The following is a 16,978-nucleotide window of genomic DNA, read 5'->3' as shown; positions in this document are numbered from 1 at the left end:
AAGAAAAATACCGGATGGTCTCACTCATAGCAGGAATTTAGAAAACCTAAATAAGAGACCAGGAAAAAGACTAATCAATACAAAGTAAAACTCAAAATCAACTAGCAACTATAAACCAGAGACACACTATGCGGGGGGGGGGGGGGGGGTGAGGGAGGGGCTGGGAAAGGAAGGACTAGAGTCAAAATAAGGGGGGATTTTATGCAATTGTATGCGGAATATAACCAAAATGAAAATGCATACATTGTGCAAAGACCAAAAAAGATGTAAGAATTATATAAAATAAAATATTTAAATAAAAAAATGGTTAAAAAATAAGTAAATAAAAATCTTATCCCTCTAAGGAATTTGTAAGAAAATGAAGTGCCAACCAAGTATGTTGTTAAAAAGCAATTTTTTCTTCAAAAAAAAAAATCTCATACAGACATAAAAATGAACATGTGTTAAAGAATTTAATTCATGACTGTGTAACTGATGAGGTATTACAAGCAATTTAAAGAGTAATCCAAAGACAAGACACTGTAATAGATCTGGAGTACTGAAATGAATGTTTAAATGGAAGCAAAGCTTCCTCACTGGGGTGAGGGAAGAAAACATGTCCCTCCACTGTACAGAATTCATTTATATATATTTAGACAAGAATAACTGAATTGTTATGTATCTACAAACTACGAAGTTATAAAGTAGCTTCCACCAAAACAGAAGATAGCCAAAAGAGTGTGCCGCTATAGGCAATTCATGGTTTGCCACCAAAGCATATATTTGCTCCTGTGATAACTATCAAACTATCCTATGATAACTATTGATGCAGTTTGTAAATTCAGATTATATGTTAGAAAACTTTGGGATGGAAAATTGCTTTATATAGTCAATTTTATGATTTGAAATTAAAAATTAATCATTAGATGTTCTAGATATATAATACTTCTTTGATATTCTTATACATTTTACTTAATCTATTTTAATACATACCTCTCTTCAGAAGTAGTCATAAAGAGGATAATATTATAGTTACCTGTCTAAGTATTCTTTTGATATTTTCAGTGACAATGATAATTGGTCTCTTTTTTATATTGATACTAAATTTTAACTTAGGAAGTCTTTTATGAAAATGATCTTGTCTGGAAATTACGTGTCTTACTAAATGTGTAATTATACATGCTAACAATACATCAGGGTTATATCTGCATATGAGTGTGAGAGAGAAAACAGATCGATGTCATTATTTTTCCCATGTTCCAATTTTGACTATGCTTTTTGGAAATGAATATTCTCTTAGATTACATACTTGAAGTAGTTTTGAAATATTTAACATTAAATGATGAATAGATCAAGATTTTTACCCCCTTTCTTTAATCTACACTTAAAATACTGTATCTGTGGATATGTAATAAATATTCAACTAGTGGTTTAATTATGTGTTGTTTAGAAATACATAAGCATTACTGTGACCCATACTTGATTACAAATGAAGCAAATGTTATCTTATTTAGATGTAAAACTGACTCATTTATTTTAAAAATATTTTCTTTCTTCATGTGTAAAATATTTAGTAATGGGTTGCTCTAGCAAAATTATTAGCTATAATAAACTAAGCAGATATAATACTTACAAATGCTATGTATTGAGTTATAGTTTCTCTTATCACTGTTTATTAGAATGTTGTATTTTAGGAGCATATATAAGGAGTATACAAAAAAATAACATTATATTGGAAATCAAGAAGCCTGGGATATAAATATATTTGTCATTAACTAGCTGTGTGATCTTGGGCATGTCTCTTAATCAAGTTGTGCCTTAGTTTTTACATATAGAAAATAAGAATTTGAATATAAAATTGTTAAATATCTTTGAACAGGGAAATTCTATCATCAGCCAGAAATTTGTAAATAATTTTGTAATTTGTAAGCAATTGTAAACATTGTTTACAGTTGATTCAAATTACCCTACTAAATTTATTTCCTCCCTGTTCCTCTCTCCCACCTTCTTCCCTCCTCTCTCTCCCTCCCTTCCTTCCTTCTGTCTTTAGGATGTCCCAACAAAATTGGTGGCAAAAGCTGTACCCTTGCCAATGACTGTTCGTGGACACTGGTTTTTGAGCCCAAGAACTGAGTATACAGTAGCAGTGCAGACTGCTTCAAAACAAGTTGATAGTGATTATGTTGTATCAGAATGGAGTGAAATTATAGAATTCTGCACAGCAGGTAAGAAAACTGGGTACAAATACAGAAAAACAGCACCTTATTTAACAGTTTCTGGAAAGCTAATTACAGAAAAATCTTTCTTGTAGTTATAAGGTAATAGGTCTTGCACTGGTCATTTTTGCATTGCCAGTAGAATTGTGTAACAGAATTAATGTATTAATTGGAAGGAGCTGAGGTACTTAGAAAAAGCTATGTAATGGCATCAAATTACTTTTTACTGCATGCAGTTTGATTATTCAAAGTAAAACCTTTGCAAATAAAAATGGATGCAGTTTGAAAATATATTCAGTATATTTTGAGTTTCATTGACAGAAATTTTTTGCTTTTTCCATTTTTTCATTTTCATAGGTATTAAAATATACATGCTTCTGTAATTTAGGGGAATGCAGATGAATGAATGCAGATCTCAATGGTTACTCCTTACAGAAATGTTATTAGATTCTTCACTGAGTGTTAGAAAAATTTAAGAAAAGTTGTCTCTAAACTAGTGTGTCTGCTTCTGTGTGTGTGTGTGCGCGTGTGCACATACTTCGCTCAAAAATAGCTCAGGATATCTGACATGGAGAGCCCATCCCCTCTGATGTTGAATTGTTCCTTAATATTCCATTAAACTGAAAATGTTACCATTCATTTCATTCATTCATTCAATCAAGAAACATTTATTGAGCACTTAAATAGGTGTTGAAGGAATACAAAGATACTTTAAAGACTATGTCATCCTCTCCTTTGTTTCAAGACTGGGACTATTTACTCTTCTTTGTCTAGGTGACTATTTCCTCTAAAAAATTATCCAGTGTTTCAACATAAAGGAAATTGTAGAACAGACAAATCTTAAACATTATCTTAAAAACAATTCACCTCACCTATGTCAGGTTGCTTAGCAACTTCCCCAGCTGAAGTGTCCTTCAATTAAACAGCTTTTATTCCCATCTTAGATTTATTACATGCTTAGCTACTGCTTTAGCTCACCATCATCTCTTTCTTAAACTCAGTATAAAACATCTATGGATATATTGAATGAATGAAAATTCTATGTTTTTAAAAAATTTTATATTCACTGCTTTTGTTTTTTCTAAAAGGAAGTTGCTAAGGATTGCAATATCTTTGGTTGATAAGGATTTTAATGTTTGAGAGCAAAGAAATCTTGTATCTGCCTAGTACCATATTTCTAAATAGCTAAGTTATCATTGATTAGAAGGACGATTGTTTTATGTATCACTAAGAAAACATATGCCAATTAAACTATAAGTGTTTTCTTATCACAGTTATTGTTCAGGTTCATGTCAGAAATGCTATAATATGAAACAGTACATTTTAGAATAGATGAAAGATGGTATTCATCATAATCCAGGGTTAACATAATATATTAGAAGAATTCTGACTGATGAAACTTTCACCTATACTTGAGCTATAATATTGGAATTAATATATCTCTCAATTTTTTCTTGACATAAAATCCCATCTTTGAATCTACCTTATTTATTCTTTTATATTGTATTTCTTTACATTTGCATTCATTGTGCCTACCAGTTAGGTTTAATCTATGACAAGTAGGCACAGTTTCTTCTGACATTGTTTCAGTAATTCTATTCCCATAGGACTACACAAAACCGTATCATAGTATTTGTACATTATAATTAACTATAATTTACCAGCTATACCCCTATTTTACATTAAGATAAGGTTTAAAATATCATTTCTTCTTTAGCTTAAGGAAGACATTTGACATTTCTAGTTCAGAAATACATCTATCCATCCATCCATTCATCTTCTCTATTCTCTATCAGTATCAGTAGTAGGTCTAGATACATATATACACATGTACTCTGTTCTATAACCTATTGAATATAAGTATATATTTTATTTATGTGTGTATGAAGAAAAACCTTATGCTTTCATTTGGAGTGATCTCACTGTTGCTCTTAATTAACTATCAATACATTCTCAAATTTTCCTAAGGAAGTTTTTGGTAAGTAATAAGAAAATCCAGCATTTAACTATGCCATAATACTTTCCTATAAATTATTTTGCAATTTTATTTCCATAAGTAAAATCAAAGGGGAACTTTGATGACATTGTAAATGGGACTGTTTTCTTGATTTCTTTCTTTTCTAGCTTATTCTTTGCATAAAGAAATGTACATACTTTCTTATATGTATAGTTTTTTGTAGCCTGCCATTTTACTGTTCTGATTTATATTTTCTAATAGTTTTTAGTGACATCCATAGCATTTTTTCTGTATATTATGTTGTCTGCAAAGTGAGTTTTCTTTTTTCCAATTTGAATTCCTTTTATATCTTTTTTTTCCACCAAATTGCTTTAGCTAAGACTTAGCCAATACTATGTTGAATAGTAGTAAACAAAGTGAAATTCCTTACATTGTACTTGATTTTAGAAGAAAAGCTTTCAGTTTTCCAACATTATGATATTAGCTGTAGGTTTGTCATATGTGACATTTATGATCTTGCATTGTGTTCCTTGTATCCCCATTTTTATAAGAATTTTTATCATAAATGGATGTTGAATATTGCCAAGTGCTTTTCTCTGCTTATATTGATATGCCCACTTCTTTTTAATCTTTTATGGATGTGGTAAATTGTATTGATTGATTGATATGTGAATGTTGAACCATCCCTGGAATAAATCCCACTCAGTCATGATAGATGATCCTTTTAATGTATTGTTGGATTTGATTTGCTAAGATTTTGAGGATTTTTTTCATCTGTGTTTATCAATATTGGTCTGTAGTTTTCTATTTTTTTGTGATATCCTTGTTTCCTTTTGGTATTAGATTAATTCTAGCTTCATAAAATGTATTTGGAAAAGTTTCCTCTATAGCATTTTGGTACATTTTGAGAAAAATAGATATTAGTTCTTCTTCCATGGTTTAGTAGAACTCACTGGCTTTTATTCACTGGGAGACTTTTGGTTACTGTTTCAATATCCTTGCTTACAAAGTTCTGTTCAGTTTTTCTATTTCATCCCAATTCAGTCTTGGAAACTTGTATGATTCTAAAATTTTGTCCATTTTTGTTAGGTTATCCAATGTATGGACATAAAGGTATTCACAGCAGCCTCTTACAACTCACGATTTCTGAGACCTCTTACAACTTTTACTTTGTTTCTGATTCAAGTTTTCTCCCTTTGTTCTTTGTGAGACTAGCTAGAGGTTTTCTCTATTTTGTTCATTATTTCAAAGAAGTAGCTTTGGTTTCCATTGATCTTTAGAAATATTTCTTTGATTTCTATTTCATGTATTTCCACTCTAATTTTTATTATTTCCTTCCCTCTATTGGAATTTGGTTTATTTTTTCTAGTTTTTAAGGTGTGAGGTTACATTATTTACTTTAAATCTGTCTCATTTCTTGATATAGTCCTCTATTGCTATATACTTTACTCCTAGTTTTGCTTTTGCTGCATCCCATGGGTCTGGTGATTCATGTACTCATACTTTTAATTTCCTCTGTGATTTCCTCCTTAACTCAAAAGTAACATTTTAGCCTCCATAGATTTGAGGTTTGTCCACATTTCTTTCTGTGAGTAACTTGCGGTTTTGTACCATTGTGTTTCAAAAAGATACTTGATATGATTTCAGACTTCATGAACTTATTAACACTTGCTTTATATCCCAACATCTGGTCTATTCTAGAGAATGTGCACTTGGAAAGTAGTCAGATTTGGGGGTATACAGTCCTATAACATGTCTATTAAGCCCTGTGGTCTTCACGGTCACTAGTACCATCCTCCATTTGTTCTGTTTACATATTTCTCTAGAATTTTTCATCTTATCTATTGAGCTTTTTTCACTTCCTGAATCTGTTTTCTTATTAAAACTTCAATTTCTATATTCTGTTCATTACCTTTATTTCTCACTTCATTTTTCTGAATTTTGATGTATCTCTGATTAGCTCTTTTAGATTTACTTTTCTGCATTTTCTATATTACTATTTTTTTATTATTATGGCAGGTTTGAACTTTTATCTGGTAGGGAAATAAAAGTGTTTTTTTTTTTTTTAAGATTTATTTATTTATTTATTTATTTATTTATGCAAGAACTGGGTACAGTCAGAAGCACAGGAGGGTGAGAGAATTCACCAGAGCCAGAGCAGGGAGCAGAACAGGCAGACAGATGGAGGACACTGCTGAGGGGAGCAGCGGGCACAGCAGGAGAGGTCTGCGTGCCATGTGGGACCCTCGCCGGTGGCCGGGGATCTAACCAGCGCTGCAGAGGCTGCGGGCAGCTTTGCAGCCCAGCGCTCAAAAGCTGCGCCACCGGGGAGGCCCTAAAAGTCTTTTATGTCTTTGTGGTTGTACTCTGGAGAGTTGTTCTCTCGTGATGTTTCATATTCCCTTAAAATCTCAAATTGTCATATGTTATGGGTTCTTTTGTTTCTGTACCAATTTTGCTGCTTTGGCTTTCCCTGATTTCAGGAAATATCTTTAGCAGCATCTGAGAGTTGAACTTTTACTTTTCCAGCAGATGTCACTGTGGTTTCATTTAATTTTAGTTTTGTTTTTTTCTTTGCTGGCTTCCAAAGACACTGAGAGCTGTTTCTGCAGTTGCTGAGTCAGAAGGTACAGGAGGAAACTGAAGGGGTCTAGCCAATAGTGCAGATGTGCTGGAGTTTGGGGAGGAATGACTGGCTGAGATTTGTGACACCAACTATATCCCTCCTCTCTGGGGGTCTCCTCTAGATCACAGACTCTGCAATCTGTACCCTATCAGTGTGCGTCACTAGGTCACTGACAATGCTGAGTGGTGGGAGAGGAAAGTGCAGCACAGCACATTGTCTTTTTTTCTTTTTACCTCAGTCAAGGGTATTGCCTCCACACTATTTAACTCACCCCCCCACCCCCAGGACCCTTTCTAAGCCAGTAGCCACATTGTCTTTATTGCCTAGCCTGGATTGCAGCATCAAGGCTCCTCTTTCTACCTACTTCTTGTTCAATGAAGTGTGATTCTCTTCTCTGTTTCATCTTCTCTGTCTCTATTTGTGTTAGTCCCTGATGTCAACGTGGTGTTTCAATTTTGTCTCAAGCCATAGGACTCTCTGGGTGTAGTGTCTTTCTGATTAACTGTTAGATAATCCTTGTGAAGCAAATATCCTCTGTAACTAAATTGGTCAACAAGCTAAAGAAAATTTTTATCTTTTAACCTACTCATCTTATTCGAATGGTGCCTTGTACATCAAATGCTCTCATGTAAATTAATATTTATTGAGTTGGTGACACAGTGAGTAAACTACGTGCCATGAGCTATTCAACTAAATTCCTTTTGTTTGGAAATTTTTGCTAATCTTTAAAGACCTAAAGTTTTGCTTAGATTCTGGTACAGAAATTTGACAACAGATAAGATTATTTTGAGGGATAACTTTAGTTTTTGAAGAATTGTATATGTACCCCAAAACTCAAATTGAGACCTAATTCTGGATTTGAAAAGTCATTACATTATGACTAGCCTCAATGTCAGAATCAATACAATGATCATAATTAATCTACCTTATGAACATCCCAGATTTAGAGAGTAAATTAAATTAACATTATTACTACCACTTTATATTCTTTATTGATTATTGATTATGAGCTTCTTTTAGTTGTCTTATCAGATAATTAAAGAAAAGCTAGTATGGTGTTGATTGACTTTACTTGGGTTATGCAGAGTCTATTCCATATTTAACATTTTTGTCTCAAAAGGTGAAAAATTATGCAAAGGTATTATTAAAAAAAACATAAGCCATAACAAAATTATTTCTATGAAAAGGAAAAATATAGCACACAAAGACAATGAATGTTTTCTTTTAAAAATAGTTTTCTACTCACTAACATGAATTTCCTAATGTTGAATTTTAATAATCTCCATTTATTAAGCATGTAGTTGTTATTTTTGTTAATACATTTTTAATGAGGCTTTTTTTGTTACTTTCAGATTATTCAAAAGTCCATCTAACACAACTGTTGGAGAAGGCTGAAGTGATTGCAGGTCGTATGCTTAAATTTTCTGTTTTTTATCGTAACCAGCACAAAGAATATTTTGATTATATTGGGTAAGAGTAAAAAAAGTTATTTGCTTTACTAAATGTTATTCCTAATTCTAGATTCAGTTTTCCCTTGAGGCTAATTCTGTAAAATAACAATTTCAATTTCCTTTTCAAAATATTTACACTCTTATTTTTATTTCCCAGATAATTAAGCAGAAAAAAGTTAGATGATGAGGTGTTTTTTTTTTTTTTACTTCACTTAAATTTCTTCCCATACTCATCTGTTATACCAATTCCTGTCTATTGAAATGAAAGATTTTCAACTTCCAGTGTTTGGATTGATGAGCATTTAATGTATATAATCCTCCTCTAATTCCTAATAACTGAATGCTTTCTCCCTTATACTAGCTACCAATTTTTCTCTTCTTGTGGGTTTCTTTAAGACAATGAAAATGACAAAATAAAAGGGTGATCATTTCAGGAAATATTATGGTGAATCAGGTGGGATATTTAGGCTCTTGCCTAAGTAGAAATCTCTCAGCCATTATGTTAGATAAAGTGTTCATGAGGAATGTCTTTTTTTACTTTTGAATTCTAGTATTGAATTGGCATTTCTAAGATAGCCTATGTTTACCCCTCACAGCAGTTTCTATGAATTCAAAAGAACTTCACACCACAGGTAGTTTTAATACTTACTTACAAGCATTTTCATATTTGTAAATAGGCAAATATGTTTTAAAGTGAGATGAGATTTTAAAGTGATATATGCTATATAGGCTCTATACATTAATTCCCATAGTTTGTCATTTTAAAAGCCTTTATCTCACTTTAAAGGATTCTAAAGTTGATAAGATTTAAAAGTGAAAACATTTAGGAAACTTTTTAAATGTTATATGCATCATACCTCTTTAGCTTTTCTTAAATCCAGATCATAGTTCCAGGTTTTACGTCAGCTCCCACCTGCAAAAAATGCAAACAAAATCAGAGAGAGACATAAATTTAACCATCTGTGTTTTTCAAATGAAATAGTTTGCTGTATCCTGGTTTTTATATATTTTGATGACAAAAAGACATTCCTGTCTTATGTTTGAATGTCCTTATAAACAGAGAGTTTAGTATATCATTCTCTTATCTGGATAAGAGATTACGTGTATTTCCTGGTGGATGCCCTTACCCTAATTTAGAAAGAACAAACTGAGATACAAAATATTTTAACCTGCCCACTCTTGGCTGATGTGGCTATATATATTCAACAAGAAAGGTATTTCTTTATATTTGTTAAGCATAAAACTTAAAAGCAAAAATAAATCCACTATTCCTTTTACCTTTAATAAGACATGATAGAATAAGTATATCTTTGGTAGTAGGTTTAGATTCCTGGAGTATGGACAATGTCTATTTTAAGTGGCCACTGGAGGTCAGTGTTTCTTTGATTTTGTCAGTCCTTTAGGTGGGAACTGGTCTTTTGTTTGCAGGTCCTTGGGCGCTCTAAAATTTGCTTCATTTATTTTCAAAAATTCTTCCAAGAAGAAATATTAAGACAGAGATTATAGAAATGAAATTATTGTATATATTGTATGCTTGATTCCAACACACCTAGTGTGAAAGATACGTTTACTAACAAGGAAATTTACTATTGTTGGAGTTCTCTTCATAGTTGTAAAATCCATGCAAATTAAGTCGATGCAGTACATAAATAAATACACTTGCCAAAACATGGGTACAATTTTTAAATGTTAATTTTGGAAAAATCTTTATTTTTAAAAATTAGTATATTACCTTCAGTAGGTCTTGATTTCCTCTTTAGGGTAATAACTTTAATCAAGACATACTTCCTGTATTGAAATCTATTTAAAATTTCATATTGTTATTCAGAATACTTGAATAGAATGGAACTTTTCACTTACTTAACAAACTTTACAAATCATTATAAAATATGTAAAACTCCTCAGTAAATTCCTCCTCAGTTCACATGAATGAACCCATTTTGGCCTCTCTTTCTAGAAATGAATTCCTGAATATCACTTTCCTTTACCCCCAAATGAAACAGGACTTTCTGTCTTCAAGTTCCTTCAAGTTCACTAGATAGGCTAATTATGTTTAAGATGAATTCTTATATCTGAAAGTTTTCTCTCTGAGAATCCAGACTGGTAGACATGTATAACTTCCTATATTTTTTATTTTTATTTATTTATTTTTTTTTAATGCAAGACAGTATATCTTCCAGCTACATGGTGTGAGTAGAAACCTGGTGGGAGCCTATCAGCTCTGTGTAGTAGCCTCCACACTCTGCACCATGTCATTGAGGCTGACTGGGGAACCTAAAATTTTATCCCCTGTCAGCAGTAAGTGATACTCACATACACTTACCCTATTGACAAATAGTCAGAAGAGGCCTACTAAAATACTAGATTTTTTTTTATGAAAAAGATTATAAGATCAAAAGTCTCATGGCATAATACTCAAAGTGTCCAGATATAGTCAAAATCTACTCATTATACCAAAAACCAGGAAGTTCTTAATTTAAATGAGAAAAAATAACCAACTGATACAAATTCTAATATAACAGATTTTACAATTATCTGACATGGATTTTCAAACAGCTACCATAATTTTTTTTTTTCAAGAAATTACAACACACTTGAAACAATAAAGAGAAAAAGAAGTAGAAGATATAAAAATAAATTGAAAAATGTTGTAAGTGAACTAAAAAAACTAAATGGAGTCAGCAAAAAAATCAAAAATACAAAAGAATTAGTAAACTTAAAGATAGAACAGTAGAAATTACCCAAACCGAGTAACTGAAAGTTGAATGGAAAAATATTAGCAGAGCCTCATGATGTGTGCAGCTATAACAGGCCTAACATCTAATATCACTCTTACCAGAGTCAAGAAGGAAAGGAGAAAGGAGGGGATACTAAATAAAAAAAATAAAAAAAAATCCAAAAAGTTATAGTTGAAATGTTCTCCTATTTGGGAAATGACTTAAATGTAAAGATTCAAAAAACTAAGTAAATTCCAAACAAATTAACCCAAAGAATTCCATGCCAAGACACAACATTCCTAAAAACAAAAGACAAAAAAAAACTTGAGAAAACATCTTATCTATATTTGAATGAATGTCATCATTAGAAATCACATATACCACGAGGAAGTGACAGCATTTTCAAGTGCTGGAAGGCCACTGTCAATTCAGAATCCTATATCCAGTGAAACTATCCTTCAAGAATATAGGGGGAATCGAGACATTCTCAGATGAAGGAAAACTAAGGGAATTTGTCACTAGCACCAACTACCATAAAGGAATGACTAGAGAAAGTTTTTGAAACAGGAAGGAAATAATTTTTACAACGGAATCTTGAAGCATCAAGGCAGAAACAACAACAATGAGAACAAAAACATAATATCTGATCCAGGATATCACACTACATTTATCATTTCCCCTTAGTCTCCTCTAATCTGTGACAGTTTCCTGATTTTCCCTTGACACTCCATTTTTAATAAGGTCCCTTCATAGTTCTCAGGCACTAAAATTTGAGACAAATTGCTGTTCTAAAGGTAGAGGCAAATCCTAGACACATTTTACTAAAACAAACTCTTTAAGAAGCATGTTGACTGGGGAAACCTACCCTTATCTGAGTAGTAATTTGTCCTTTTCATCCCAAGTCATTCTGGTCAAGGACCCTAGAAGAAAGAGAAGACAATCTCAGGGGGAATTCTTGAGAACAATTAACAAAATCACCATTCACAGAAATATAGTCAGGGTTGAAGCAATTTGTTGGGAATATGAAACTAGCAACTGTTAAGATTTGAAGCTTTTATTATTCTTAGGAAGAGTGAGGCAAGAAAAGGTCACCTAGCATGAGAACTAGTCAGAGATATGTGTTTACAGAACCTCAGCCAGACCCACAAGCTTCCAAAGCTTGGAGAAAAAGACTTTATCTCCTGCTCCCCTAGATCTCCTGCTAGTGCTTCACATTGGTAGAACTGAAATGGAGAGGACCAAGAGACAAGAATTGGATGACAGAGTACCATTCAACAGTGGAAGGCAAAAGGCTGGAGAATAGATCTGGGGGTAGTGTAAAGGGTGAATAACCTGCACTGTTTTGAGCAAAAAGCAGGAGAGAGGACTTGATTAGTAAACAGTGTCTGGGTCAAACAAAAAAGAAACTAGAAAAGATGTAAGTACATCACTCATCTTAGGACTAAATTTCTGGCATACTTTGAGGAAACCTTCAACATGTTTAATCAGTACTGTGTCCAGTTTTCTCTTCAAAAAGTTCTAAAACCCAGTAGGCATATATAATGGATGTGATTTCAGCTGTAGGATTTCTAATTCCACTTTAGTTTTTTCTAGTCAGATAATTTGTTTTCTGTTAAAGATCTCCAAGGTTTATAGTAGAATATCCTTACCTTAGGGTCAAGGCTAAAATTTAGCCAGCTATTGATAATGTAAAACACTGCATTCTTTTTCTGAGAGTAGGATGAGCATTCAGACCTTTGACAGAAGACAGTAGATTTTTACATCTATCACCATTCTAATCTTTAGACAGTAGCTTTATCACTACTGTTCCCAGCACTGACCATTTCTTCTCTCTGACAGAGAACATCATGGGAATGCTATGCAGCCCTCTGTCAAGGATAATAGTGGTAGCCATGGCTCTCCTATCAGTGGAAAATTAGAAGGCATCTTCTTCAGCTGCAGCACTGAATTCAATACTGGGAAGCCACCCCAGGATTCACCTTATGGAAGATACAGGTTTGAGATTGCAGCAGAAAAACTTTTTAACCCCAATACTAACTTATACTTTGGGGACTTCTACTGTATGTACACTGCTTATCATTATGTGATTCTTGTTATTGCTCCTGTGGGATCACCAGGAGATGAATTTTGTAAGCAGCGCCTTCCTCAGCTAAATTCCAAGGATAATAAATTTCTGACCTGTACAGAAGAAGATGGGGTGCTGGTTTACCATCATGCCCAGGATGTCATTTTAGAAGTCATTTACACTGACCCTGTGGATCTTTCTCTGGGCACCGTGGCAGAAATCACTGGTCATCAACTCATGAGCTTGTCTACTGCAAATGCAAAGAAAGATCCCAGCTGCAAAACCTGTAATATCAGTGTTGGACGTTAATGCCCATTTTTCTTATTCTTAGTCCCTTTTCTTCCCTTACGAGGATTGATTCTATGTTGTCTATTTTCATCACCAGATGTTTTCCACTGAAGCATGCACATGCCGCTATCACCAAAACCAAACTGCCACTTTTCAAATTTCATTCAGAGCCGTTTAAGTGTCTCCTATTCCTTACCCTTCCCACCTATTTTCAATGATAAAATACTGTTCTCCTTCTGACACTTTATTGCCTAGATGCTGCAATGTTTTATTTTTCCTTTATGCCAAACATAACAAAACAATGATATAAACTGCTTTAGCAAAAGACAAAATAACGGCTTATAAATGATGTTTAAATATGCATTCATTTTAATCTACTGAACAAATATTGGGATAACTCCAAATCGCATGAAAGGGTGTAATTGCAGCATGAGTTAAATCTTGAAGCCTAGAATTGTCAGCACTTCCAACTTGTTGTTTGACAGTGTTATTTATGTTATTTATATTAGCTAACAGGAAACAACTACTGTGTTCCAACATAATAAATACAATAGAAAAATATTTTATTTGTATTGTTGTATAAAATATTTACAGTCATATAGAATATATAGTTACATTTTAATAGCAATTGTATACATGTCACGAAACCATTTTCCTTATCAAAGATGTAGTTTGTAAACCTCAAATAGCTGTGTATCTGTCCTGTTACAAGTAGATGACTTCAATTAAACAAATATATGAAGGATATTATTCTGATTCATAAAAGTTATAAAATATCAGGTAAATACAGAGAAAACAATAAGCCTCTGAAATAGTCCACATCTGAAATAGTCAGTATTCTTTCTATCCAAATTATACGAAAATGTGAATTCTTCAACATCATGCTTAAACATTACAAAAAATAGAAATACAAACATGGTTGGTACAAGAGAGAAAATGTCAACCTTATTTTTACAAAAGCAAAATTAATAACATGTGTTTTAGTACAAAATAAGACAAAACAATATTCACTAAAATTGATGAAGCAAATAAAATATGCTGGCCTCTTTTCTAAGTATCATGGCAAACAATCTTCAAACCTTTCATTTTGACACAGAAGGAAGAATAACTACAGCTCATGAGAAAGCTTTTTGACTTTACAAAGTATAGACCTTGGAACATTAAGAAAAACATGTATTCCCAATGGAAAAATAGTTATATAATCTTAGTTTTAATAAACAAAAAATTTAGCAATCATAACTCTGGTCACATTAGATTATATACTACAGACATGTATCTATCCAAAATACCTATTTTCAAATTTTAATACAATATTTTAATATAAACATCTGTCAATTTTAGACAAAGATAATTCACAAAGTACATGCTATCAGAATGAACTTTGGTAATCAGAAATGTAAAATTTCAAATAACATAAAACAATGTGCTGTTTTTATATAGAAATAAAAAATTAGCGGGGACACATTCTAGTATATTTTAGGGTATTGAAAGCCTAGCAGACTTAAGGGACAAGGTAAGTTTTTTTTTAATCACTTAAAAATCTAGTAGAAGTTTCAAATAAATTATGTTCTTGCTAGCTGCATCCTTTTCTACATAAAAATGCAGTTTCTTTTTCTCCTCTAACTGAATTTTTAAAATCATGCCCTTTTCCTTACATCAATTTAAGCAATCTTTGGACACTAAACAGACTTCCCTAACATTGAACAAGTGGATGCTATGTATTAAGCTTGCTAAAATATTAGATACTTCCTGAAATAATTATATTGACTGAGTTTTCTCCTTGGCCTGGAAGAAGCTGAATTTTTTTTCCAGTTGCACTCTTATTTGTTGTCCATCCCCCATTTAAATCCCTCCTGCTCATTTATAATTACACTTACCATTCCTTCTTAAAAACAGATAATACTACCACTAAAGTGCTTCCATTTTCTGTATGTCAACACTACTTAGCAAGAATAGAAGAGGAAAATTAACTTCAGTTTATCTTGGTTGAAAGTGATCACAAACAGTTCCTGAACCTCAAATAGTTTTGGCCACATCTTGTTTGCTGATAAGGACCTCTAATAGTCTCAGTTTGGCTTTTATATGCTTGTATTCATAGTACTCATCTGCCATTGGTATCCTGTCTTCCTTTTGTGGACTTCTGCAAAGCAGAAAATACAGAAAATTCATAATGAATTAAGTCATTAAAAATCCTGTTATAATTCTTACATGAAAAAGTACGTGGTAGCAATTTCTTGATTTTTGCATCATATCACTTTACCATCTCTTTACCTTCATTCACTCCCTTTTTCATGTGTTCTTAAGTTTCTGTATAATAGTGCATTTTGACAACTTGGAGTTCACAGGTGTTTTGCATATATATGAATCCGTGAAGATATTTAACACTGGGGCAACTGAAAGGATGTGATGAGAAAAACAAAAACCAGAACCTTCAAGTTATTCTCCCATTACTTACCATAGTTCTATGCCTAGGAGAATGTTCACTCTTTATAATGACAGTTATTTAAAAATATCAAAAAAAACTATAAAAATTATGTTATAGAAATAATTTATGAATTTATGATAGAGGAAATAAATATAACAACTACCTTATAAACATGAAACATTTCCAAATTTTCTTCAAATGTGTCTCTACTAAAGTGTAACAGAATCACTGAGAAGTTTCCTGATTACTTTACGGATGTAAATTGCAATGAGTCTCTCCATATTAGTCCTACTAGACGTATGACAATGCATAGATTTTTATACATATGCATTACAACCACTACATGCTTTTTCCATTTACTTTGAAAAATAATTGGGTACTTCTGTAGTTGAAGCCATTTTCCTTCCCACAAAACTATGTTCCCAGGATATGCTTTCTAAAAGGCAATATTGCCTCAGGGTCTCAGACTTGTCTTCTTTTGGTTGGTAAGATGGTCAGTTGCTTTCAAAATAGTTGCATTCATGACTTGGAAATTTAGGCATGAAAAATATGAATTGAATCACCATAGTTTTTATTGAATATAAAGAAAAATACTATCCAGTAATAGTAAGCTGAACATGGGTAAATAGCATTTAATGTTTTACATGTACCTCTATTTCCCAATACTGATAAATATCTCTCTTACAAATAAAAATAACTAATCTATAAGGATTCTCTAAGAACATATTTCTCAGCTTGAGTTGTACCACTATACATTGCCCTGTGGTTTCCAGCAAAGAACTCAAAATAGTAGACCAATCTACAGAATTCTTATTAATTTATATAATTTATATAATTCCTTTGCCTCCATTCTGCATTATGAGCTAAACTTATTACTGAGTATCTAAATACTCACCTTAATTTTTGTAAACAGTGATAAGTGAAGAAATAGTCTAATTTACAAGGAAACAATGATCAACATATAATTTTCTCTGTTCCTGCATACTAATCCATTTTGACTAACAAGAATATGTTGACTAGAATGAACATTTTTGCTAATTATTTTTTGAAGTTGGTTTCCCACTATATAAAACATGGTAAGTTGCTTAGTATAGTTCCTGGCTCATACTTTTTAATAATGTATAATACCTATATGACTGTCATGCCTCTTGTATGGTAAATATTACCAAGAAATCACCATGCCTTCCAATTTCTAGTGAAATCATACCCATGATTATTTTATCATATGGATAGTTAAACCTTCCCAATAAAATG

At 32.3% G+C, this 16,978-nt stretch overlaps 2 protein-coding genes across 12 annotated transcripts in view; one reads left to right on the top strand and one right to left on the bottom strand.

The window, feature by feature from the left end:
* Window positions 1–14,998, top strand: part of PHYHIPL (phytanoyl-CoA 2-hydroxylase interacting protein like) — a 51,164-nt gene extending 36,166 nt beyond the window's left edge. For all 8 annotated transcript variants that reach the window (XM_037497962.1, XM_054690720.1, XM_037497963.2 and 5 more), the window contains 3 exons: window positions 2,030–2,204; window positions 8,131–8,248; window positions 12,786–14,998. In XM_037497962.1, the coding sequence (XP_037353859.1) occupies window positions 2,030–2,204; window positions 8,131–8,248; window positions 12,786–13,320 (828 nt within the window). In that variant the 3' untranslated portion in view covers window positions 13,321–14,998. The remainder of the gene's footprint in view (window positions 1–2,029; window positions 2,205–8,130; window positions 8,249–12,785) is intronic.
* FAM13C (family with sequence similarity 13 member C) overlaps window positions 13,842–16,978 on the bottom strand; it is a 127,534-nt gene continuing 124,397 nt past the window's right edge. For all 4 annotated transcript variants that reach the window (XM_037497961.2, XM_037497958.2, XM_037497959.2 and 1 more), the window contains one exon: window positions 13,842–15,439. In XM_037497961.2, coding sequence (XP_037353858.1) covers window positions 15,316–15,439 — 124 coding nt within the window. In that variant the 3' untranslated portion in view covers window positions 13,842–15,315. The remainder of the gene's footprint in view (window positions 15,440–16,978) is intronic.

Source organism: Talpa occidentalis, unplaced genomic scaffold (genome assembly GCF_014898055.3).
Source record: "Talpa occidentalis isolate TD23 unplaced genomic scaffold, MPIMG_talOcc4v2.1 talOcc4.8, whole genome shotgun sequence".
Lineage (NCBI taxonomy): Eukaryota > Metazoa > Chordata > Mammalia > Eulipotyphla > Talpidae > Talpa > Talpa occidentalis.
This window is presented reverse-complemented; position numbering and strand designations above follow the sequence as displayed.